The sequence below is a fragment of the Stegostoma tigrinum genome, chromosome 29 (genome assembly GCF_030684315.1).
Source record: "Stegostoma tigrinum isolate sSteTig4 chromosome 29, sSteTig4.hap1, whole genome shotgun sequence".
Lineage (NCBI taxonomy): Eukaryota > Metazoa > Chordata > Chondrichthyes > Orectolobiformes > Stegostomatidae > Stegostoma > Stegostoma tigrinum.
In genome coordinates this window covers 20,548,211-20,575,601 of record NC_081382.1, presented here as the reverse complement: position 1 = coordinate 20,575,601, position 27,391 = coordinate 20,548,211, and the positions used below count along the sequence as shown (strand labels likewise).

General features: G+C 40.2%; 1 protein-coding gene across 7 annotated transcripts in view; it reads right to left on the bottom strand.

Annotated features, from left to right (window-relative positions):
• rgs3a (regulator of G protein signaling 3a) overlaps positions 1–27,391 on the bottom strand; it is a 243,603-nt gene that overhangs the window by 70,216 nt on the left and 145,996 nt on the right. For 5 of the 7 annotated variants that reach the window (XM_059638197.1, XM_059638191.1, XM_059638192.1 and 2 more), the window contains one exon: positions 15,648–15,779. In XM_059638197.1, coding sequence (XP_059494180.1) covers positions 15,648–15,779 — 132 coding nt within the window. Of the gene's footprint in view, positions 1–3,179; positions 3,274–15,647; positions 15,780–23,910; positions 23,950–27,391 lie in introns of those variants that run through there. The other 2 variants (XM_059638195.1, XM_059638196.1) reach the window with 2 other exon arrangements.

Below are 27,391 nucleotides of genomic sequence, written 5' to 3'. Positions count from 1 at the left end.
CCCTCCATACCAGGCAACATCCTAGTAAATCTCCTCTGCATCCTTTGCAAAGCTTCCACATCCTTCTTGTAATGCGGTGACCAGAACTGTACGCAATACTCCAAGTGCGGCCGCACCAGAGTTTTGTACAGCTGCAGCATAACCTCTTGGTTCCGGAACTCGATCCCTCTATTAATAAAAGCTAAAACACTGCATGCCTTCTAAACAGCCCTGTCAACCTGGGTGGCAACTTTCAAGGATCTGTGTACATGGACACCGAGATCTCTCTGCTCATCTACACTGCTAAGAATCTTACCATTAGCCCTGAGATGCGACTTCTAACTTTAATTGAGTAAGTCTGTTATTTGGTAATAAGCCAGTTATTTGTTGTTGACTAAAGAAACTTGGCTGACATTCTTTTAAAATACTGAACCTGGTTTAATGAGTCCTATATAAAACTTTTCATATCAACCTGGTTGAATTTGACAGTTATAGAGTCATACAGCAGGGAAATAGATTCTTCAGTTTAAGCAATCTATGCTGACCATAATCCCAGACTAAACTAGGCCCACCTACCTGCACTTTCCCGACATCCCTGCAACTATTGCTTATTCACTGTGGTAACAATGGAGGAGTGAGACTAGAAAAGGAAACCATGCAATCTCAGTTGAAACATAATCCTGAAAGAGCTAATAAAATTCTGAGTGTTCAATGCGATTTGACTATTACATGGCGTCAGCTTTCTCCCCATAAAGTTTCCCTTTAAATATACTGCAGTGAGTTTATTTTCCAGCAAGAACAGCCAATTAGTTCCCCGACATGCTGACATTTTTGTGTATACCATGATCTTATGACTTAAAACTTGAAGGGTTTAGTTAGCTATTACGTCAATTAGCAGTTAAAGGAAACATGTTATTATGAATGATTTGTGGGAAGTGAAGCTAGACGCTGACAAGATAATTTTCTATTTTCCTTTGCAAACACTATATATTTGGCAAACAGAAAGGTGCATTATGAATGGAATTACATAAATACAAGTGGATAGGTCAACAATTGAAATACTTTTCACATTCTGCTGGTCCTTCTTCCTTATCACTGTAAAATATTCGTTGCATTTAATACACACTTTCTTACAGGACTACAACGTACTTGAATTCTGGCTGAAATTACAAAGTTTATCACGCTAATGATTCGGGAAACAGGAAAACAGATGTGCATAAACGATTCGTTATAAATGAAAAACAAATTGCATGGAAGCTTTATAAATAAATAAATAAAATAATACTCGAGGCCACCTGTTAACTGTAAATTTTATACTAAAAATGATTAGGCATACTGTTGCAAAGAAAACAAATTATAAGTAAAAAATATTATACTGAATAAGTTGGAAATTTGAAATAAAAACAAAATTATTAAAAAGCACAGCAATACAAAAAAAACCTGAAAAAAACTGTTTTGTTTCCCAACAATATTTAAATTAGACCAGCATTTCTATTAATTGATTCAAATTGTCATTTTTAGAAAATAATGGTACTTCTGTTTTTCTGATAGTGATAGGAAGATTTCCGTGAAATAATGAGAAAATATGTTTGCTTGTTCAGAGAAATGATCCTTTACACCATGACTGTAGTCTAGCTGAAAGACTAGTGGTGTTATTGAATGGAATGAATCTGCAGAAATAAAGAGAGGCAGGGCTGAAAATTTAAGGCCAGCATTCTTCCAAACCATTTAGTTTTCATCACAAGCCTAATAAATTGCTGTGTTCTTAAGACACAAATTATAAGTATAATTTTCCATTGGACATTAAGTTTCTCTTTTATAGGCATCACACTTAATTTGAATTTATTTATAACACAGAAGTAAATTTCCATCATAATACAGATTATCAATAAATAACCTTAAATAAAGTATTTATGTCAAATCCACAAACAGGAGATGACGTTCAAGACCAGTCAGGAACTTTTAGATATAATTGTAGTCTTCCTATGGTCAAAAAATACAGACTGTTCACTCCCACACATAATTAAAGTCAATGCTGAACCAAAATATTATTTTTTTTTCTGAATTAACAATGCAGATCGTGAAAAATACTTGAAATCCAATAACTCAAGAGACAACACTCAGGTGTACTATTAGTTTCAACTGCATTTTATGCAACTTCTGACAGCATTTACCAGCCACTGATACAGCTTTTAAATTCCTGTGCACCAAGACTGTTTAGGAGTGCTATTGTACAGGGGAGTGCAGACAAAAGCAATCCATGGTGTAGAGAAACAACATGGTCTAATTTTGCTTCCTTGTGCCACAATTCACAAATGCAGGGCCAAAAATAACTAGAAGTTCCAATTCTGTCAAGTTACAGTTTGTCTCTTTTAATATTCTCTGCAGTCCTTGTATGGCATTGCCTTCTGTTAGTAAGGAATGTGTCTGGCTGCACGTTGCAGGATAAATCACATTGCTGTCGTACATTGTAATTCATAAGTATTGATTTGTCCCTTTATAGTACAGCTTATTTTCCTGCTCATTGCCTCAAACAAAGTAGCAGGTATTTAAGGCACAAGCATAGAATTACCAAAAAAAGGTAGAACTTCATCTTGCAAGGGGTAGAGTTAACTTGATGACACTGATTTGACCGAGATAGTAGGAACTGCAGATGCTGGAGAATCTGAGATTACAAGGTGTAGAGCTGGATGAACACAGCAGGCCAAGCAGCAGAGGAGCAAGAAAGCTGACGTTTCGGGCCTAGGCTCTTCTTCTAGGCCTGAAATGTCAGCTTTCCTGCTCCTCTGATGCTGCTTGGCCTGCTGTGTTCATCCAGCTCTACATCTTGTTATCTGACGTTGATTTGACAGCCCATTTTGAGCTCTGCCCTATTTTCTCTCCTATTGACTGCAATGAAAAAGAGCATCAGGCAGAATGCACGATGAGTTACCACATACTTTTGTCCATCTTGTACTGCTGCCAAGACAAATTCCAATGTTTCTAAGTAAAAGATAGGATTATAAACATGAAAACAGTCTTTCTTGATGAAATTCTGCATTCAATTTATAATTATTTAAAAGAGAAACCCAGCAGGTTCCAGTGGCATTAAGTCAGATTGCATGCATTTTATAACGACCAAGGGATCACATTACAAAACATACTGCTAAAGAGGCTTTGAATTTAAGATTAAAGGGTAATTGTGATAAGTAATTCCTTACCTAAGAATTTAAAGCTTGGAAAACGCCATAAATTACCTGCCCAGATCAAAAGAAAAATGGTCTGGCCTGTATGCACCAGCCTTCTCTGCTAACACAACCTTTCACACAATTTGCACGATCAGGAAACTCTGTCATCAGCAGTTCCTGGTTTTACATTCCTGCCTGAAAGTAGGTTAAAGTAGAATTTCTGCATCTGATATCAGTACATATCGGGAAACCATTCAGCTTTGTCTGTTATCTTGCATGCAAGGAGATAGAAAATCACATGTGGGCTGCAATTTCCTGGTAGGAACTTGTGGCGTATTTTAGGATTGCAGAAGTGCAAGATTAACCCTTTAGTTAGATAAATGAGCTTATTACTAAATGTTATGTTTAGAAAACAAATTTTAACAAACAGGCAAAACATCAATCAAGTGGAATCTTACTTTTTTAAGCTAAGGGCTGGTGGGGCGAAACTCTTCATAAGGCTGGGTGAGTTTTTGGCCCAGACCTCACTAAAATGGCAGCCCTTTAATTGCTGTTGCTGACCTAATGATGAGTATCACTTTGTATCATGTTATGAGTAATTCAGGAAGACTTCTCCGATCACTAGACATCTCTCACTCTTTGCTTCTGCACTGACATCTTCCCTCATTCCCTCCTCTTAGCTCCCAACCATCAATAATACTGCATCCCATTTACACTTCCACCTCACACCCTTGGAAGGCCTCAACACACATTTCTGCAATGCACCAAGATAACTGCCAAGCCATCCACTTGTATCAAACTCATTCATCCCTTTATGTCATTCTAGGAGAAGGAATCTCATAACTGGGCAAAACTAAGACAAACCGGTGTACAGACTATTGGATATCAGTAAAATTACACCCCACAAGGACGAGATGTTCACCCTCCTGGACAGGTCCTGTGGGGATGCAGAGACATCCATGTCCTTACATCCGACTAAGTACCACGTGTAGTAGCACAGAAACAATGCCATTTGCCCGCAGTTAGTGTCCTGCATTGACACCACCTCTAACCACTAGCCTTTTTGTGCTATACAGTTACAGTCATTGGGCTGGGCACATCATCTGAGAGGCAGGCATATCTCCAAAGGAGACCTCCCTGACTTCAAAGGAGGAGACAGTTTTGAGCATGGAGGAACCATCGGTAAGACTATCCACTGGGCCCGAAGCAGGAGCAATAACAAAGTACTGGTGAACTCAACAGATGAGGGAAGTGTAGGATGGGAGGCTGCCGAGGATCTTACACCCACAGTTGCGCAGATGAGTGAAGCAGAAATACCATAGGGCCGTGGAGAACTGCAGGTGAGTGTTACCTGCCCAGCGTGTGGCAGAAAACCCTGCCATTCCTGTAACAAGGAACTTTACAAACATGTTCAAAGATATGGAGGCTCCAGTGCTACACGGAGGTGAAGAATCACAACACCATGTTACAGTCCAGCAGGGTTAGTTTTAAACATGAGCTTTCCGAGCTCAGCTCCTTCCTCAGGTGTAATGTGGAAGAGGAGGTATACTGACACAGAAATTATAAGCTAAAAAACTAACCACCCTAAAAACTGGCTCACTGAGTGCCTCCTGTTGAATCTTTAATCAGTTAGAAAGGAGACACAAGTTTCTATTGATCGGGTAAGCGATCTTCCAAGCTAGACTTTGAGATACACAACAATGCAAAATCACTGAGCAGGGGCCCAAGATCCGTAGCCATGAGGATGGCGTCTATTGTGATCTTGGGTTCATGTCACATCAGGTGACCCTGCTACACTATATACTATGAACCACATTCCCTCCCCCTCACTGTCACACACAGATGCACATACATATCAATCTATAGGATGAATTATTTCATACAAGATATCTGTGTATTTGCAGACAAATTCTACAGGGTTAAAAATTAAAACTAGCCTGACTTCAGGTTAAAACACAGACAGATTCTAAAGAAGGCCTCACATCTAAAATGCAGTCTGACCTAAGATGTCACCTCTTGTGTACACTGATAAAACCTTTAATTATCTCTGGGCAATGACTTGAAAGAAATTCTGAGATTTGCATTTTAATCAATAGAAACCGGTATTTAAATAAATAACTATCATTTATAATTTCTAAGCTTTAACATATAAATGCTCCCTTAGCATCTGAAACAATTGGTACTAAGTTATGTAACTGAAATTTGCCTTACAAAAATAGTGCCCAATGATAAATCAATTATTAAATAAACATTTTGTTCTTTGGTACTATCAACAAAGAAATCAAACTAATATATTTGCACTAAGCAATAATCTCTGGAGTCTAGAACGTGCTGCCAGGGATAGTGGTGGAGGTAGATGCAATGGGGACATTTAAAGGACTTTTAGATAAGCAGATGAATATGCAAGGAAAGGACGGATATGGACCAAGGGCAGCAGAAGCAATTAGTTTAATTTGGTGTCATGATCGACACAATATCGTAGGTCACAGGGCCTGTTACTATATTGTACCTTTTATGTTCTATTTCTGATCTTCGAACAATTTATACGAAAAAAGTAGCAATTACACTGAATAAGCAGCACAGAGAAAGACCAAATGGTCCAAGCAGTCCACTGTTTGATTCCCTGATAGGGATGATCTTGCCACCACCACCTGCACCAACCAACTTGGATGCAATCTCAGATTGATGGCTTTCCACTCCCCTGACTGATCTCTGCGCAGCACCTTGACTAACCTGTTGCTAACCCTTTGACTGGTTACACTGGAGGACTGACTGTGGCTGATTCCCTGTGCTGTATTGAGATGGACCCCAAGCATGATTGTCCCGAAATGACAGCTGACTGTGGCCAAGCCCCCAGACCATGCACGGATGCTGTCTTTATTGGACTACACCAGGGTTCCCTAACTGCCAGTACTGCCCATTGGCTCCACTTCAGGCTACTCTTCTTTGACTTTCAGACATAGCCAATAGGTTGGAGCACATACATGTGCTTGCAACACAGGCCGTAGGTGTGAGATTGATAAAATTGGTTTTGTGTCTTTGCAAAACAGCAAGGCAAGCCTCTAAGATGTTCCGGAGGCCATACTGCAATGCAAGGCAAAGCAGCGATGCAGTGAGCATCCAGGTCGATGCCAAGTGAGCGAGCAGACCTGAGATGCACCCTGGTCCAATCAGTGAGCTTGGCGCTTGTACCTGCAGGGTGCTCTGATATCAGCATTGTAATAACACAGCTGCTAGTACACTCCAAAGTACAGCATCACAGTATAGAAGCGTACTGTAAATCAGTCAGAGATGTACCACAATGATGCACAAGACATGCACGTGTCAGATACAAGCATCCATAGATATGGGGTACATGTTAGCGCTTTCCTTCAGCAAGCCTTGAGGTGGCTACCAGATGGACAGCAGTCTGGAGGAGCAAGCAGAGTCATTAGGTACCCACTCTGACTTTCATATTAGGAATTCTCTGCAATCCAGGTTCTATCCAGTGCGTAGCAGAATAAGAGATTTTGTGCTGATGAGGGTCATGGCAAGCAATAATCCCTGTTAGTAGGCACCTCACTATTGAGAATCTCTTCTCAAAGTTCGAAACAATATTGGAAAACGGGACTTCATGCTCCTGACGTTGAGAAAGGTCTCACGAGACTTCATGATTCTTCCAGATTCCTCATCTTTGCCCAGGTCATTGAGGGCTCTCTAAGATTCTACATCTTGCTTTCATTATGAATTCCCAAAGCTAACTCTATAAAACTTGGTATAGTCACACTTTTTAAAGAATAATTGTAAAACTGTTGCTATGCATTTCTATATCTATAGCTAGCTTTTTCTCTCATTCTCTAATCACAGACTCTATCAATTATTCCAGTAATTCTGCTGGCTTTTGAAATCAGATCAGTCTCCTCACCTACCAATGATCTTCACAGAATTATGCATTACTTCATTCGAGTTGATACTAACTTTAATTTTCTTATTTAACCATGGATGATACACCTGCAAAGCAATGTCAGGTAAATGAGGAAGGGGTTCACCACTAAAGTGTCCTTTAATCAACTTCCTTTGTAAAAAGGCAATTTAAAAATACAGGGGAGCAGCAAGGTCACCATTATTAGTTGGGGATTTTGTTTGGGAGAGTGCAGAAAGAGTGCAGGGCAATGAATCCTTCCACAGCAACCTGTGGCCACAGCTGGGGGAAAACATGTATGTACACTTGCCACGAATGTACACTGCAGGCATGATTTATGTTAAGCATATCAATGGAAGCTTAAGGAGGACTGAATTCAGACGCATCTTTTCCCTGCTACTGCCTCAATCCACTCTCTCTAATTTTGTTAGAATCATACAGTGCAGCAAAGGCCCTTCAGTGGATTGAGTCTTTGCCAACATAACTAATAGTAAAGGTGTGCTAATCCCAATTTCCGGCACTTGTCCCATATGCTTGATTATTATGATATTTCAAGCACTCATCCAAATTTTTGTTTTAAATCCCCTCTGAATCTCCTGCAATTTATTCTAAAACAATGTCCCCATTCCACTTTGTGATTGATCCGTCAACCATGAGGAGCAGCTGCTCTCTATTCACCTTGCCCATGTCCCCCATAATCTTATACACCTCAAACATGCCCCTCCACAGGCTTCTCTGCACTAAAGAAAACAATCCAAGCATATCTAGTCTCTCCTTATAGCTCAATTTCTCCACCCCACATAACATTCTGGTGAACACCCTCTGCACCCCATCTGCTATCATATCCTCCCTGCAAACAGGTGACCAAAACTGCAAATAGTACTCCAGCTGTGAACTAACCAATGCCCTGTACAACTCCAGCATTTCCTCCTTGCTCTTATACTCTATGCCATGACTGATGAAAGCAAATGTCCTACATGCCTTCTTAATTATCCTATCCACATGCTCTGCCAACTTTAGAGATCTGTGAATAATCACCCCAAGATCCCTCTTTCCTCTAAGCTATCTTGTGACCTGCCATTCATTTAATACTTCCTCATCTTATTATTTCCTTCAAAGTGCATCACCTCACACTTACCAGGGTTAAATGCCATCTGCCACTGGTCTGCTCATATGCCCAACTTAACTTTATCTGACTGCAACCTAATCCCATCTTCTTCACTATTAACTACCTATCAATCTTGGTGTCATCTGCAAACTTCAGTAAAATTCTCCCCACGTTTTCATCTATGACAAACAATAAGAGATCCTTGTCATACACCACTGGATACTGGCATCTGGTCACTCAAATGGCCTACTATTAACATCCTTTGTATCACATTACTAAGCCAGTTTCTGGTCTATCTTGACAGGTTTTGCTGAATTTCATCTGCTTTCATCTTCTCAAATCAGTGTCCCACATGGGTCTTTGTGAAAAGCTTTGCTAAAATCCATATAAACTGCATCAATTAAATTTCCCTCATCCACACACTTCATCACATTTTTGAAAAGCTCTAAAATTTGTTAACGTGACCTCCCTCTGACAAAGCCATGTTGACTCTCCATAATTAATCCATGTCCTCCCAAATTGATATTAACATATGACACAGAATTTTTGCAGAGTTCTAACAAATAGCTGATCCACTTCTAACTCTTTCATCGGAGCTAATCCAGAACTTGCAGATCCACTAAATCCAAGGTTTGATTGAAATCAAATGTTCACTTCAAATATGCAAAGTTTGGCTTGTTAATGTTTGTCATTCTGCCTTTAAGGGATTTTTGAACATATATTTATATGTCTATGAACTTCATATCTTCTTCATGCGATTCTGTTGAGTAAAAAAGCTCAAAATCTTTGGGTTATAATTTAGGCAATATACTGACATCATACCTCATGATGCCCAGTAGTGTTTGCAAGATCAGTGGAAAGACACTGCATTAGTATATATATGTGAAGAAGGCACCAGCGTCATTTCATCTGCATTTCTGGCATTTATCCATTCATGTCCATCAGAAACGTATACGTGTCGAAGCACCAAGAAAAAGCACTATCAACTCCTGACCCTAGAGGCTAATTGGTAGCAAAGAATAAATTCTTAAGGGGTGCTGGTTACTTACTTTACCTGGACTAAGAAAGAACAGACATGCCCTTGTGGAAATTGATACGGTTCTACTCACTCAGTAAATAAACTGCTCCTGCTAAACCACCAGATCCTGTTTCAGATGTGGAGGCAGAAACTTCTACCTTACAGAATGTTGTCACTTGGCTTGTAGGGTGATTAAAAATCAAAAAGAAAGCTCCATTTCTGTTGTTTTCCTCAAACTTCTGCTAATTCAGATGGATTGCTGCAGAATTCAAGTAATCAAGTATGCAGACATAGGTTCTAAATCTCACATCTGATGTGAATCCAGAGCATGAGATAAGACAGGTTACTTATGAACCACAATAACAAAACTTATTCCAAATACTAACTGCAGAATAAGAGGCATCTGGGTTATGTTCGACAGTGGTATACACATATATACAAAATGTGAAACACATGACTAAGACATTTTGACAGCAATTCATTTCTTACTGTAATTTGATCTTTTGAGACCATGAACCCATTTCGTTTTGAAACAATAAGGTGAAATGCAAAATCCCAGCTATTTACTGAAGGAATGAAGCCGCAAGATTCCATGGTGTAAAGCAAAAGAAACATCATATAAGAATCAAAAAATAAACACTAGACATCTTGAGTAGTCACTCATATCTAAGACCCAGGATAAACATAATCAACAGGCAAAACACAATCAACTTGAAGTATATATTACACATTAAATGGCAACCAAAGTCTAGACACATCATATGATATGGCTCTGCGGTCCATTCACAACTGCAGCATATAGGTCATCAGTCTTCTCCATGATGTCTTCCAAAATTTTGCCACATTCATGAAGAATTTAATCTCCCCTTCTTTTAGAATTTAGCTAGATCTCCAGCTGACAGTAGTACACAACGAACACACGATCCTCAGGAATAACCTTCACTAAAAGTGACATATAATTACAGAATATACTCAAATCTATTTTTGGTGGTCTGGATTACACAAATCCATCAATATTACCTTTGATTAACAAAAAAACACCTCAGCAACTGCTTAATTGCCCAATTGTATCCAGAAGCTACAATCTCTGTATTCCTCAGCCTGCCTGTTACCATTTAAAATCTCATAGTTGCACTGTTCTATTTATACAATTTCAACCAGTTATAGTGTCCCCAAAAATTTTGGTTTACAATCTCAGTTTCAAATCAAAGTTTTCTTCAAATCTGGGATGGCTAAATTAGGGTCAGTCCCAAAAATATAAACATTAAAACTATGGATCCCATTACAACTGGATATATGTACTCGAAACACTGTGTTCTTTACACTGTAAAAATCTAGCCACAGCAATATCAATACAGATATCAACTTATAATTCAAGCAATTAAGCAAAATCTAAAATAGTAGTTCTGTTCATGGTATGGATATACATGGAAAACACAGAGCCGAAAACATTCAATTATCTTGCACACTTCCTTTTGTTTTAAGCACAACTTGTAATTTTTAGATTTTATAGGCTTGTACAAGGTAGCCTCCCTGCATTAACTCCAAGTGGTGTAACTTACAATTAATATTCAAAAATAGCTGGCAAATTTCTTCCGAGTCCACAACACATCTCCAATCTAAACAAACAGTTTACTGTATTTTAATTGTTCATCTCATTTGAAGTCTGTTAAGTGTATGCACATGGACAACAAGATATTCTTGGAGTAGTAACTGTTGAAAGGTGCTTCTGTCAGGAAATTTGCTGTTAAGGTATGTTAAAATCAGCACAGAACCAGGCCATTTGGTTCAACCAGTGCATGCTGACCATAATCCCAAATTAAACCAGTCCCACCTGCTTGCATTTGACCCATATCCCTCCAAACATTTCTTATTCATGTACTTATCTAAATGTCTTTTAAACACTAACTGTATTCACATCCACCACTTCCTCTGGAATTTCATTCATACATGAATCACTCTCTGTGTTAAAGAAAATTGCCTTTTTAAAAAAAAAAAATCTTTCTCCTCTTACCTTAAAAATGTGCTCCTGGTCTTGAAATGCCTCCATCTCAGGGAAAAGATACCTGCCATTCACCTTATCCATACCCCTCATTATTTTATAAACCTGTGTAAGGTCACTCCTCAACCTTGTATGCTTCAGTGAAAAAAGTCTCCCTCATGACATCTTCAGGCATTCAATGTAGCTCATCTGCAACCAATGTAATGTCCGTCAAGCAACTACACCGTGTTCACCCCTCTTTTGGCTGCCTTCCATTTTGTCCTCAAAAAAAAATTCTGTGGCTTTTGAACTCTGATCAAATGGCTAAAATACTGACACTTCTTTCTGGACATCATTTTTAGAATTATCTTTGCTTTTCAGTTATTTTATGGTCTGTATATGGAATTTTAAGGATATGTCTCTGCAACCACATTTCAAATGCCTCCACATTCTTCCATATATTGCTATTGTCTAGGTTTCTCATGCAAAGAGGATTGAATGTAGAATAGTTTCCTCGTTCCAGGTTGAGTTTTCCTTTTGTTAACCTTTATGAAATTCCTACTGACTTCAGCATTATGTCTGCAAACTACTATCTTTTTAACAATGATGGACAGAGGTATAGCTAGTTAAGATTTTAAATGTACATGACAGCTGTTGAAGTAAAATAATATCAAAAATGGGATTTAAATTTCCAAGAATTATTGGGAAAAGGCACGGTCAGCAATTAATTACTCAACTTGCAAGTAAAATCATTATGACCTTGGTTGTTGGGGTTTTCATAAATAATGTTAACATATATTTGCAGAAATCAACTTCCAAGCAAACACAGGTCAACTGAAACCATTTAAATTATGATCCTTCACTCCAGTGAACCAGGCTAATGAACATTAGTTCAGCTCTGATTCAGCATTACTTCACTAAACCACAAAAATGCATTTATCAGTGTTCATCTTGCCCTAAAATGTATCAATTTATTACAATGGAAGACAGACTTCACAAAACTAATAACAGGAATCCTGAACATCTTAGCTATGTTGACAGCCTAATAGAATAATGCTGTTTTTCACTGGTCAAGAGCACCTTGAGAATTATATCATTCTGTTCAATGCAAATAGATGTGTCTGAAAGCAAAGCAAACAGGTGTTTTCCTTTGAATCTGTTTTGCTGAAGTGGGAGTAAGACTATTTCTTTAAAATCAGTACAATAGTTTGCAAACTGGGCTGTTGCCAGCAGTAATAATGGGAACTGCAGATGCTGGAGAATCCAAGATAACAAAGTGTGAAGCTGGATGAACACAGCAGACCAAGCAGCACCTCAGGAGCACAAAAGCTGACGTTTTGGGCCTAGACCCTTCATCAGAGAGGGGGATGGGGTGAGGGTTCTGGAATAAATAGGGAAAGAGGGGGAGGTGGACCGAAGATGGAGAGAAAAGAAGATAGGTGGAGAGGAGAGTACAGGTGGGGAGGTAGGGAGGGGATAGGTCAGTCCAGGGAAGACGGACAAGTCAAGGAGGTGGGACGAGGTTAGTAGGTAGGAAATGGAGGTGCAGCTTGGGGTGGGAGGAAGGGATGGGTGAGAGGAAGAACAGGTTAGGGAGGCAGAGACAGGCTGGGCTGGTTTTGGGATGCAGTGGGGGGAGGGAACGAACTGGGCTGGTTTTGGGATGCGGTGGGGGTAGGGGAGATTTTGAAGCTGGTGAAGTCCACTTCCTACACAGACAAAGGGGGTGGCCATGGGCACCCACATGGGCCCCAGCTATGCCTGCCTCTTTGTAGGTTACGTGGAACAGTCCCTCTTCCGCACCTACACAGGCCCAAACTCCACCTCTTCCTCCGTTACATGGATGACTGTATCGGCGCCGCCTCTTGCTCCCCAGAGGAGCTCAAACAGTTCATCCACTTCAACACCTTCCACCCCAACCTTCAGTTCACCTGGGCCATCTCCAGCACATCCCTCACCTTCATGGACCCCTCAGTCTCCATCTCAGGCAACCAGCTTGTAACTGATGTCCATTTCAAGCCCACCGACTCCCACAGCTACCTAGAATACACCTCCTCCCACCCACCCTCCTGCAAAAATTCCTTCCCCTATTCCAAATTCCTCTGCCTCCAGCGCATCTGCTCCCACGATGAGGCATTCCACTCCAGCACATCCCAGATGTCCAAGTTCTTCAAGGACCGCAACTTTCTCCCCACAGTGGTCGAGAACGCCATTGACTGCGTCTCCTGCATTTCCTGCAACACATCCCTCACACCCAACCCCCACCACAACCGCCCAAAGAGGATCCCCCTCGTTCTCATGTACCACCCCACCAACCTCCGGATACAATGCATCATCCTCCGACACTTCCGCCATCTACAATCCGACCCCACCACCCAAGACATTTTTCCATCCCCACCCTTGTCTGCTTTCCAGAGAGACCACTCTCTCCGTGACTCCCTTGTTCGCTCCACACTGCCCTCCAACCCCACCACACCCGGCACCTTCCCCTGCAACCACAGGAAATGCTACACTTGCCCCCACACCTCCTCCCTCACTCCTATCCCAGGCCCCAAGAGGACTTTCCATATTAAGCAGAGGTTCACCTGCACATCTGCCATTGTGGTATACTGTATCCATTGTACCCAGTGTGGCTTCCTCTACATTGAGGAAACCAAGCGGAGGCTTGGGGACCGCTTTGCAGAACACCTCCGCTCAGTTCGCAATAAACAACTGCACCTCCCAGTCGCGAACCATTTCAACTCCCCCTCCCATTCTTTAAGATGACATGTCCATCATGGGCCTCCTGCAGTGCCACAATGATGCCACCCGAAGGTTGCAGGAACAGCAACTCATATTCCACTTGGGAACCCTGCAGCCCAATGGTATCAATGTGGACTTCACCAGCTTCAAAATCTCCCCTTCCCCCACCGCATCCCAAAACCAGCCCAGTTCGTCCCCTCCCCCCACTGCATCACACAACCAGCCCAGCTCTTCCCCTCCCCCCACCGCATCCCAAAACCAGCCCAGTTCGTCCCCTCCCCCCACTGCATCACACAACCAGCCCAGCTCTTCCCCTCCCCCCACTGCATCCCAAAACAAGTCCAGCCTGTCTCTGCCTCCCTAACCTGTTCTTCCTCTCACCCATCCCTTCCTCCCACCTCAAGCCGCACCTCCATCTCCTACGTACTAACCTCATCCCGCCTCCTTGACCTGTCTGTTTTCCCTGGACTGACCTATCCCCATCCCTACCTCCCCACCTATACTCTCCTCTCCACCTATTTTCTTTTCTCTCCATCTTCTGTCTGCCTTCCCCTCTCTCCCTATTTATTCCAGAACCCTCATCCATCCCCCTCTCTGATGAAGGGTCTAGGCCTGAAACATCAGCTTTTGTGCTCCCGAGATGCTGCTTGGCCTGCTGTGTTCATCCAGCTTCACACTTTGTTGTCAGCAGTATATTGATCTGCCATGGCTTTCTGTGATTTTACCATTGCCTCGGCTTCCCTTCCCACTTTGAGAGGTGGTGAAATTCACCCCACTCTGTGTTTATCTTGAATACACAGTCTTTCACCTTTCAAAAGTCAACACAAATTGCAAATAATTATTTGAACAAAGAGTCATTGAGATGTACAGAATGGAAACAGACTCTTCAGTCCAACTCGCCCATGCTGACCAGATACCCACAATAATACCCAATCGCCAGCATTTGGCCCATATTCCTATAAACCCTTCTTATTCATACCTCCACCCAGATGCCTTTTGAATGTTGTAATTGCAGTAGCCTCCACCACTTCCTCTGGCTATTTTATGACTACTTCAGTTGAGTTACGCATGCAAAGTTAGGGTCCTGATCCATCCCGTAATGAAACTAATGTTGACAATTTTTTTTTTTACTGCTCTTGTAAGACAGCACCAATGCAAACATTATAGTGCAACTCCAAAATCAGAAATAATCAAATGCTGGAGTGAAGCCGGGAGAGTTCCTGAGCACTGCACCACAGCTTTCCGCCCTCCAGAGTCAGGTTAGGCTGTGTCTCTACATTTTCAATGCAGCCTCTGAACAGACCTTCTTCATATCGGAAGTACACTTATAATTTAATTGAAGCTTTATTTACAAAAAATGTTTCAAAAGGCAATATTTTACATTTTTTTTCATCTGGGTTTTTAAATTTTAAGCTAAGCCCAAAATATGGCAATACAAGGTATACCTGCAGGCAGGAAACAAAGACAAATATTCAAGGTACATTTAAGAGGTCTTCATTGACATAGAATTGGTAAATTATAAAAATAAACTTAGTGATGGGGTAGCCTTTTATATCATTGCGAGTCTTTTGGTTACGGTGCTCTTATCCTATATTTTGTTGTTCACATTTCTTGCAAAATTGTCTGGCTGGAAGTGAAAACTTAGCTTCTCTCTTATCCATTAATGGGCAGGTCTAAGAATGTGAACAAGAGGAAAAAAGTAAAATAAGCTTTTAGCAAAATTGTATTGCACCTCGGTGAAAAAGACTTACCTTACTCGTTGTTTCAGTTACTGTGGATCTTTGTTCTTGCTTCTGCTTGACAATGTTCTCCAGTAAACATTGGCAAACTTTCCTCTTCTGCTCAGTTGAGTATGCCTCTAAACTCAAACTGCTGTGAGATTTCTGATTTTAAAAAATAAAAATTGAGTCAACACAGGCACTTGTAGAAACATAAAATTCTGATTTAAAGCAAAATCATGTGCATAATATAAATATTATAAATATATATAAATGAACATCAAAAAAACCATTCTGTCGTAGTTATAGCTGCCAAAACAAGCCTTCCTGGTTTTCGCCCAACACATTCTGGACTAGAGAAGTCATCGGGTTTTTGACAGATTTCCCATATTTCCCTTCCTCAGCCATTCTGCTGTAACCACTTATACCTCCTGTGGACCTATCTTTTGTGTTTTATCACCTTCTTTTGCCTTGCATTATCATCACTTTTGCAAACACTCTTATCTTCTACTCCACAATTTTTTCTTGGCCCCATTTGGGCCAGATTTGTACTCCCTTTAAAACTCTTAAATTTCTGGTTCTGACAAAAAGTTACTGATCCTCTCCCTGCACCTGCTGTGCAAAATTTTCCAAAATTACTGCTTCTGATTTTAGATTCCCAGAATAAGCCACATTTTATATTCATTTTGATGTTTAAGATACTATTTAATGTTTCTTTCAGATTTCAAGGCCTCCTCTTTTCCTACTTCCTGCTGATCAAGTGGTTGCTGAGTACTGGCTCTCCTTTGCTCTTCCCTCCAAATGAAGGGTTCTTTGTCAGCTTAAGATCCTCCAAGACACAGCTGCCACAACCTTTCTGCGGACTTGACTAGTTTGTTCTGCACTACTCTGGTGAATGATAATAGCAATGAAGTCACGCTTTCAGAGTTCTTATTCTGTACTGTGATATGTGGGATGGCATAGTTGTTCGATGGTTAGCACCATGTCTGCGTGGATTTCTGCCTGATGTGCTCCAGTCTTCTCCCACAGTCCAAAAATGTGCAGGTTAGGTGGGTTAGCCATGCTAAATTGCCCGCAGTGTCTCGGGATGTGTAGGTTAGATGGTTAACATGGGAAATGCGGGTTTGGGTAAGGTCTTCGTTTGAAGGTCAGTGTGGACTTGTTGGGCTGAATAGCCTGTTTCCACACTGTAGGGGTACTATGGATATGATAGTACTATGTGAGTTGGGACATTAGCATTGCTGGCTGGTCCAGCATTTATTTCTCACCCCAAGTTGCCCTTACATAAGTGGTAATGAACTCCCTTCTTCAGCTGTTGACGTCCATGTGGTGTAGATGTATCGACAATGCCATTAGGGAGGGAAGTCCAGGACTTTGACCCAGCAACACTGAAGGAGCAGCTGAGTTGGATTTGTCCTGCTGTTTGTGCAAAAGGACATATCTGAGCAATTTTCCCCATTGTCAGACAGATGCCAGTGTTCTAACTGGACTGGAAAAGCTTGGCTGGGGGTGCAGCAGGACCTGGAACACAAGTGTTTAGTACTATTGTCAAGACCCATATAGACTTTACAGCATCCATTGCCTCTGACCATTTATTGATATTATATGAAGTGAATCAAATTGACTGGTTTGGCATCTGTAATGCTTGGGATGTCTGGAGGAAGCTGGGATGGATCATCCATTCAGCACTTCTGGCTGAAGATTGTTGTGAATGCTTCAGCTTTATCTTTTGCACCAATGTGCTGGGCTCCCCCATAATTAAGGATGGGCATATTTGCAAAGCTCAATCTTCCGTGGCAACTAGATGTGACAAGATTGCATAGCTTAGATCTGATCAGTCAGATCAAGTAGTCCTGCTTTTGTAGCTTTACCAAGTTGCCACCTCATTTATGCCTGGTGCTGCTCCTGGCATGCCTTCCTGAACTCTTCATTGAACATGGGTTGATCCCTTGGGTTTTTGGTAATGGTTGAGTGGGATATTCCAGGTTTTGAAGTTGCAGGTTGTGCTGGAGCATGATTCTGCTGCTTCTGATGGCCGACAGTGCCCCATGGATGCTCAGACTTGGCTTGATAGATCTGAAGGAAGTTTGTTCAGACTTCCAGTTGGCTGAACATTAGACTCTCATTTAAATCTGTTTAGATTTAGTCTGTACAGTCCCATTTAACACAGATTGTTTTCTGGCACTATGTGTTCTCAATATTAAGACAGGATGTCAGCTCCACAAGGACTGTGCGGTGGTTACTCATACCAATACAGTAACAGGCAGATATATCTAAGGCAGACAGAAAGGTTACAATGAGATGAAGTATGTTTTCCTTCATCACCAGCCACAGACCCAGTTTAGTGGCTACACTGTTTAAGGCTCAACCAACTCGATCAATAGTGTTGCTGCCGTGCCACTCTGTCTCGGAAATGCAAGTCCCTCATCCAGAGTACACTCTACGTCCTTAATGCACCCAGTGCTTCCTCTAAGCTTTGTTCAACTTCACTGATCCATTAACCCAGGGAGGACTGTATGTGTTAATCAGCAGGAAATGCCTGTGCCCACAACTGACTTGATACCACGGCTTCCATTATCAATGCCAAAAGAGTTCCACGGCAACTCCTTCCCAAATGTATACCACTGTGCTGCCAGCTCCGGTAGTTCTGCAGTGGGCAAGACATATCCATGGAAGGTGGCTACTGGTACGCCCCCAGACACTAGTAAGAAGGACTACACAGAGCTCAGCAGTTATTTTTGGCCATTAACGTTTCCGGCTCCTACGTCGTTGTTAAGTGATTCTTCTATTTTCATTCTTATTCCTTTTCTAGCAGATGACACACTGAGTTTCTTGGTACATCATTTCAGAGGGCAGTTAATATTGCTGTGGGTCTGGAATCACATGTAGACCAGACCAGACAACAGAGTTCCTTCCCTAAAGGTCATAAGAGAAGATGAGTTCTTACGGTAATCAATAATGATTCCATGGTCATCATTCAACTCTTATTAATTGATAAGATTAATTTTTCTTATTGAATCTAAATTCCACCATCTGCCATAGCAGGGTTTAAACCCAAGTCACCAGAACATTATCGTCATCACTGGATTAATAATCTAGTGATAATACTGCCATTTCCTGCCAATCAAATGATGAGCCTTATTATACCAGAGCTTAATCTCAGCAGACAGAATGCAGATATGCATCACTGCAAACAGCATTAACTGCCGTGAGGTTGCCAGAATTCTCCTTCCCTGGAACAGAGGATGGATGCAAAGTTTCTAAGCATGGTGATGCTTTGGCAGTTATCCGAAAACCTAACTTTAACGGACAAATGTCTTATGCTGCTAGTCGCATATCATTTGGAAAATAAGGTTATGGAATCGCTTCAATATAGACAGTTCTGAGAATTCTAATGATGTGTGTTTGGAAGTATGGTTTCTGCCAAGTGTCCTTAATTAACCATAATCTTCTCAGCAGTGCTTATGTATTCATTTTAGAAAGAAAGATATGGTTTCACAGACTCTGGTAGAAGGACGCCTGTTTGTTTTCCATTGATACAGTCTTATTTTATATACCTTAATTCTTTTCTATCCTGGTCCTGTTATTTAGACCAGATATAGGAGTGTTCATAGTGGATGCTACAATAATGGCATAATGAGGAAATGGGTGAGTAAAAAAAAACTTAACTGAAGCTGTTGTAATGCAGTTTGTCTAATCCTCTCTTATTAAGAGTGCAAACAAAAAGCAATTGCTCTATCCAAAGCTGAGATATCAGACAACATACTTGCACAGTCAAAGCTTGTGAAATTGACCTCTGCTGGTTTCTGCAATCAATTCTGGAAACGAATGTCTGATTTATCTAGATGCAAATCAATTTTCTTGAAGTTTGCAGAAATGAGACAGCTTCTGATAGAAGGCATTGTCGTGTTATTTGTGTATAATTCTCATTGTTTGAACAGGTGTTTCCTTCACTCGACATCACTTGCTATCACTTCTGCAGTATTCACTAACTATAACAGAAGTAGCAGATCTCTCGTATGTCCTCCAAATTTAATTCGTCCACCACTCCTCCATTTACAAACACTAATGGGACTGTGTAAGCAGTAGCAGGACCAATATACACTTCAAGATTCTTTTCTCTTCATTTTTAAAACTGTTTGTTCCTTCAAACTTGGTAAAGTCCATTGATAGTATTTTGAGTCTTATTATTTAAGATGTCTTTTCTATTTCCATCCCAAAACTATTTCCCACATGACCTAACCAGGTAGATGAACTAATAGGCTAAATGGGTTGGTCCAGAAAATTCCAGTTCCTTTGCTGAGATTTAACCAAATAAAGTGTGCATTTGTGTGCCAGTGGGTGTGAGGGAGGCTATTAATGAGTGCATACGCTTCAGGGACCCTAGGCTGTACTTCTCACGAGCATCAAGATTATTTCAAATGGAACAAATGTGGTCATGCAGAAACTACTGCATCTAAAGGAATTAATCACAGTGACAAATGATCACTGTGCAAGCACAATGCTTTCTGAAACATACACAGTAGTTTCTCATGCAGGCTAACAAGGTTGCAAGAAAATCAGTTGTGTATTTATAATGGAGTTCACGAGGAGCATCCCCATATCTGGGAATCAAGAAACAGACTACCTTCACCCATCTCCAGACCACAAGAGATTTCATAATGATTGGAAATCTGTCTGTTGGCCCCAGTCTACTGCTACCTCATCAAATTGTAGCATTCTGTGAATATCAAGTAATCCAGTTGCCCAGGTTAACACACTGTCCACATATTTAAACCCCACCACAGCAGCTGGTGGAATTTAAATTCAATTAATAAATATGGAATATAAACCTGATCTCATGAATGACGACCAACATGTAGTCAATAATTGTTATTAAAATCATTCTGGTTCACTATGAATCTGGTTCATCTTTGACTGGTCTGGTTTACATGTAACTCCAGACTTTCAGCAACATGGAGGACTTTTTCTGCCGTCTGAAGTAGTCTACCAAGTCATTCAGTTCAAGGGCACTTAAGGACAGGCAACCAATGCTGGCCTTGCCAGCAACATCCTCATCTCTAAAGGATAAAGAAAAATATTCTCAGGTGTCAACAAGTTAACACTGCTTACAGAAAAAAGATCAAATTCTGAAAAGGTGAACAGAGAACGTTAACCACATTCTCAATCAGCTAATGAAGAAACAATCAATGTGCTGACATCAACTGCTCTTTTGTTCCCACAATGAGAAAAAATGAAAGCAATCAAGCTCAAGCTCCTATATGGCTGAAAGCTCCAAGAACTAATGCTATCACACCTGAGTTTTAAAAGACCGAAGGTCTCGATCAAGAGCCTCAGTGAACTCTTTCAGTCTGAATAAGGGAATAAGGAAACATCTTGTGACAATACAAAGACATCTTCACTTTCCACCTGCACAAGTGAAAAGGAACTTGCCAAATCTGTGAAATCTCAGAAGAATGTCACTCTTCTGCACAGCTGACAAAATCTTTTTCAAAGCTGTTCTTAACTGTATAGTGCACCATCTTAACCAGAACCTGTCAGTGTCAGTGCTGTGTCAGTAAAGGTTGAAGATCCACCGATTTGGTATCAGCTGTTAGACAGCTCCATGGAAGCTATCGAGAACACAACATGGACCTCTATACCTTGTTCGCTAACGTGACTAAGGACTTTGACAAATAACACAAAAATTGAACTAATGTGAGAAAATTGTCACAATGAATTAAGTGTTTAATTGTGACATTCTTGTACATGTCCTGGATGATGGTCATTCTTCTGACCAATTCCCTGTCACAAAAGGAGTTAAACAGGACTGTGGGCCAGTGCTAACTCTCTTCCGTATACTCTTCAATGCCTTTCATGGTAATTATCCTTAATTGAAATTAGAAAACACACACTTTCTGGGTTGCTGATGATTGTGTGCCAGCCAGCTGCTAGTTCAGAGATGCATGTGATCATAAGTAGCATGGACTTATCCAAAGCACTGCAACAACTTTGGTTTTACCACAAAGGTAGGAGCACGTGATTATAGCATGAGCTGTGAGGTAAATGACAGTAGCCAGAAAATACCAGAACAGCTACAGCAGCCAGTAAACAAGTCTAACAAGGTCACGACCTGGTGTGCTTGGATAGGGTGCTGCAGGAAAAGCGAGGCTGCAAAGTAGAAGGATAAGGACTGTGGAAAGCAGGAAGCTAGGAGGTGGGCTGCAACGTGGGGGGGGAAAAAAAAAAAGTCCTATTGGTGACAGGGTTGCTGCAAAGGGTAGAAACGACTTTTAAACTTTTCAACAGATGAATATTCAGAGCAGGAAAACTGATGCAACAAATTCCTTGCAAACTATATGGGGTTCATAAACTAAAGCTGTGGGAGTTTAGGAGTTACAATCAGGAAGAAAAGTCTTGAAGGTGCAGTTGTAATGATCATTGTGCTAACTATATAACATATGTGACTATTTCATTTCATAAAGCTTTATCTCTACGTGTTAACACACTTGAAAGCATCATAATAGTAGGACTTACAAGAGATTAAATGACCGTATAGGTCTAAGCATACAAATATTTAGCAGTCAATTCATTAGCCTGCAGAAAGCATGTTTAAGGTGATGGATGCCTGTGTAGAAGTGTGCTTTCGTTACATTTTTTGAAACAAAAGAACAGTTGTAAATTTATATCTGTTGTTATAAGCTAACTTAACTACTGTTGTGATCGGGAATTCAGTGTTTTCCTCATTTGTTGTGAGTTTACATTTAATGGAACAATGTTAATTATTGGGAACATGGCTGAATTCTTCCTGTTCTTCATCTGAGTCTCAAAATCTCCCACATATCAACACAAATTTGAGACGATAATGATCTAGTGGTATTATCACTGGACTGTTAATCCAGAGACCCAGGTAATGTTTTGGGGATCCGGGTTCAACTTCCATTACGGCTAATGGTGGAATTTGAATTCAATAAATATCTGGAATTAAGAGTCTAATGATGACCTTGAATCCATTGCTGATTGTCAGAAAAACCCATCTGGTTCATTAATGTCCTTTAGGGAAGGAAACTGCCAACCTTACCTGGTCTGGCCTGCATGTGACTCCAGATTCACAGCAATGTGGTTGACTCATTACTGCCCTCTGGGCAATAAATGCTGGCCTAGTCAGCAACACTCTCATCCCATGAATAAATATAGAAAAAAATACACAAGGCATTGTTACTAAGTGGCTGCATTACCTAATGAAGAAGTCATTGAGACGAAAAAGAAACATTGGTGGATCTGTCGTAGTAGTACTGAGCCATCTTTGAAGTCACCATCTAGACTATATTTTGAGTACTTGCTACCCTCAATACATCCTTTAAGTGCTGTTCAACATGGAGGAGGACAGATTTATCAGCTGGGGAGGGGTGGATACAAATAAAATTCAGCCAAGATGGTTTTCATTCCTCATCATTACTTTTACAGCACAGAAGTAAGTTGAGGCGCTGAATGGCCTACTCCTGTTCCTTGTCCATTTCATCAATACGGCCAGGTGCGAAAACCAAATGAATGTGGCTAATGGAATTCTGGTCTTCATACCGAGGGGATAATAATAAGGGTTGGAAATCATACTGCTGTAGTGATACAAATTTCTGGTAAAGTCCGCATTTAAATGCTAGTACAGATCTTAAAATAAAGACATTAAAGAGTCAGAAAATTGACTAAAGTATTTCACAATCATTTTAAATGTAACTGTGTAAATCATTTTTGCATTTCATAGCTAATATCAGAAATGAATGTCATTGAACTAAGAACCACAACATTTCTAAGTAATATCATAATTACTTCATTTTGAAATTAACCTGTGCAAGCACGAGGTATAAATCATTTACTAGATGGTTTCAATGTCTTAAAATGGCTTTTTTTTGTTAAAACTAGTCATTTATACTTTGTGCAAATAGATTAAGTACTGTAGGTTACTAATCATTAAGTATAATCCCAAGGTCCTAAAACTTTATAAATGGCTCAGGGTATGTACACAGCATTTCTTTCGAAAGTCATTACTGTATAGATTTAATTTTAAAATAATTTTTAAAAATCTGGAGGTATGGTTGGAGCTGAACCCAAGCATATCAATGACAACCTGCTATCCTGCATTGATGGACTTAAGGGGATACAGGAGAAGTGATGAAAGAGAAATTAAATAGAAAGGATATACTGACAGGTAAAATGAAGTTAGTGAGAGTTTTGCTTGCAGCACAAATACTGGTTCAACCAAGTCAGACAGAAAACCTGCTTGTCTGCTTCACAAGTTTAAATATTTTAATGCTTTTACCTTCATAAAAGATAAACTGATCATTCTGCAGACGGAAGCACAATGAGCAATACAGCATACTTCGATATTGGTATTAATATTGTTGAAATCACAATGACAGCCAATTTTCCATTTCATAGCAAGCAATAGGGCTGATGCAAGTAACCTAAATAAAGCAGACTTCAGTATATCTGAGCCACATTCCCAACGATGATAACTTTTGACAGTCACCGTGTAAAACAGAAATAAAAATAGTGTAACATTTCAAATTGCATAACTACAATCCACAATTATTTTTATTTTATGATGATCACATGTATGTTTATATCTTTGTATCCCTAGTGATTGTGCAATTGGATATATACAGTTTTGGCCATTGGATTTCATTATTAAGATGTTAATTAATGTTGTAGAGTATGGATTTCTTAAATGTTAATTCATGGTATGCGGGTATCACTGGTCATTCCTAACCGTGCTTGAGAAGGTGGTGGTGACCTGCTTTTTAAACTGCTGCAGACCCATAGTGCTGTTCGGTCATTTCAGAGGGAAATTATGAGTCAGCCGCATTGCTGTTGATCTGTATTCACATTAGCCAGGACAGATTACAATGGCAGATTTACTTCCTTAAAGGGCATCCGGAAACCAGACAAGTTATTTTTTACGATAATTGACAATAAGCTTTGTGATCAAAATTACTAAGCCTAAGTCCAGATATATTAATTCTATTTAAATTCCACCAACTGCCATGATGGGATTTGAATTTATCACTAAAAAGCTGGTTCTGAGTTATACATACTGTAACATTACCACTATCCCATCGCCTCCACAATAGCAGCAATGTTCTTTAGGACTCAGTCTGCAGTGGTACTACTGAGCTATCTTTGAAGTCATCATCTTGACGATATTTTGAGTCCTTGCTTCCCTCAATATATCCTTCAACTGCTGTTCAACATGAATAGAAGAATAGAACTGGGGAAGGGCAATGCAAACAAAATTCAGCCACTATAGTTTTCAGTCTTTATCGTTAATTTTACAGTACAGCCATAAATTAAGAGGCCAAACAGCCTACTTTTGTGCCCTGTCCATTTCATCGTTCACCAAACAGGTCTATGCAATGAGCATTAGTCTGCAGACAAACTTACAATTCTGGTACAATCTCTTTCTTTTGTGTTTTTTTTAAAATGGTGCCACTTCTCTCAGTGCCAGGTTGACGAAAATCAGAGACACAGCATGTCACACCAATACACATCAAACTTGGGCCATGATTTGAATTATGGGCATGCTCACTCACTCAAAGTGTAAGACTGATCAGTTGACTTTTTTTTTAAAGCAATAATCTCCTGCTTCCTCATCTTAATTTTACAACAGCAAGTTCAACCTACAGGATGAGAGCTGATTTGGACCTTGGTTATTCCTTGTGCCCAAATGAAATAGCAAATTTCATTCTGAAGCGATGCCCTTTCTACCTCAAACTCCTTCAAATCAAGGAGATGTCTGTACTCCTCAAATTCTTTAAAAAAAATCAGCATCCCTGATCTTAACTGTTCCACCACTGGTGACCTTGTCTTCAGTTACTTATGTTGTAAACCTCTGCTGCTTTGTCTCGAGTTGCATCTTGAAGGCCCTCCATAAAGCCTACTACTTTGACGAAACCTTTGCTTAGCTACCCTAATATCTTTGTATGCATTCAGTATCATATTACCTATCTTATGTACCAATATCATAAAATGATCCTAAGAAGCTTATTGGCCATTTTATTGCATTAGAGGCAGTACGTGAATGCATGTTGCTGTTGTTAATGGGGCACTTTGCAGCACTTCAAACTTAGTAAAGTGTTCGATAATTCCAGATCATTATCTCCAGAATTTCTTTTTCTTCCATTTTTACCTCCATCCTGTGTTTCTCCACATGTCCCATTACAACCCCCTTTTACTTTGCACCATCATTTACAATTTAATTACTTTTATCAGTTAATTTCATTGGTCTTTCACAAAACCCTAGACCCGCACTCGCTTTCTTTCTTCCTATTTCTCAACTTCCGTACTTGCATAACGCCTTTAAATTTTTTACGAAATGTTGAACTATTAGAATGACTTCCAGCATTTACCCCTGTTGCAAAGTATCGCTCTCTTAAAAGGTGCAGATTAGCTTTGGGTGTGCATGCTTACTTGGTGTCACGTTCATCTCTCAGGTTTTGCAATCCTGGTCAAGAATGAATTATTTTAACAACACATTCAGCACTGGCTGTATGCTATAAACAATAAAGTAAGCATGCAGCGTAAAATGTGCATGCTGACTGCGTTAAACATAATGGGTAATGCCTGCATTCCTTTTCAGGGCCACCCTATTTTGTTCCTTCAGAGTGTTTATGGAAAAACTGCCATCTGGATAGGAGTATGAATGATGGAGAGAAAGCCTTGACTCTCACCAGAAGTTAAGTCTATATGTTTCTAATTCCTACAGCCAGCCTATACATGCAAGTTAGTCATCTCACAGTCCTGCAGTAAATGCAGGACTTTGTGACTCAATCAATTTATTGTTGACGATAGCCAAAAGTACTGTTCTAATTTGGTAAACAGATTTTCAAACTATGTAATACGCTGCCAGGTGGAAATATTGTGAGAGCTTTTCAAATATTTTAATTATCTAAAGTCATAGTATATGTCCTCAAATAAAGCTCAAAAACACGCAGCCAACAGCGTGTCTTGGCAGAACATATCAACAGCTTTCAAGTACAAAAGTTCACTGCTGATGTTTGAATGTGTCTTTCTGAAAGAATGCTCCTACAATACCTTATTCTTTGCCTGCCTTTCTTCAACACGTCACGGGTGTTTAAAAGCCAAATGTATCAAATGTTATTTGGGGTCTTTAGGAAACACTTAAGAAGAAATTATTCTGAATTCTTTATCTCTAATGCTGGTGTTTAGATAAAATCCTGTACACTTTTCATTGCTTTGGGTAGTCAATTAAAGCTGCTCAAGTACAAAACATCTGGAACTTGTTTCGAGTAAAGTAACATTATCATCTGCATATTACATTGCTATTTACTCAGAAAATGCTCCTTCTTTTAAGTAGCTACATTGTAAAACATACCTTGAGTATTTTGGTGGATCAGATATGTAGACCAATGCATCATGTTTGTGGGTGGGGGCTGTAAAAGGCCATGGGCACTATGCCCACACCCAACCTATGAGCCCAAAATTTGTCAGCTGTGGCAGCTTTCCCACACGTGCACCAATGAACCCTTTCAGAGGTTAATCAATGGGATGTAAACAGCAGTGGAAGAGAGGTATGTCAAGCATCCAGTCTGATTACCCACCACTGTCCCATAGAGTGGAAGTTAAGAGAAACCTGCTTATGGGTGCCCCCTCTCCATATATACCCCTTACCCAAAGATTTTAGAAGCCTATATTTCTCCTGCCACTGCCCGACTTCACCAGCCCCCTCAGCCAGGTCATCTAGTCTGATTCTTCTGAAATCTTCACTACTTAATATTCTTGAC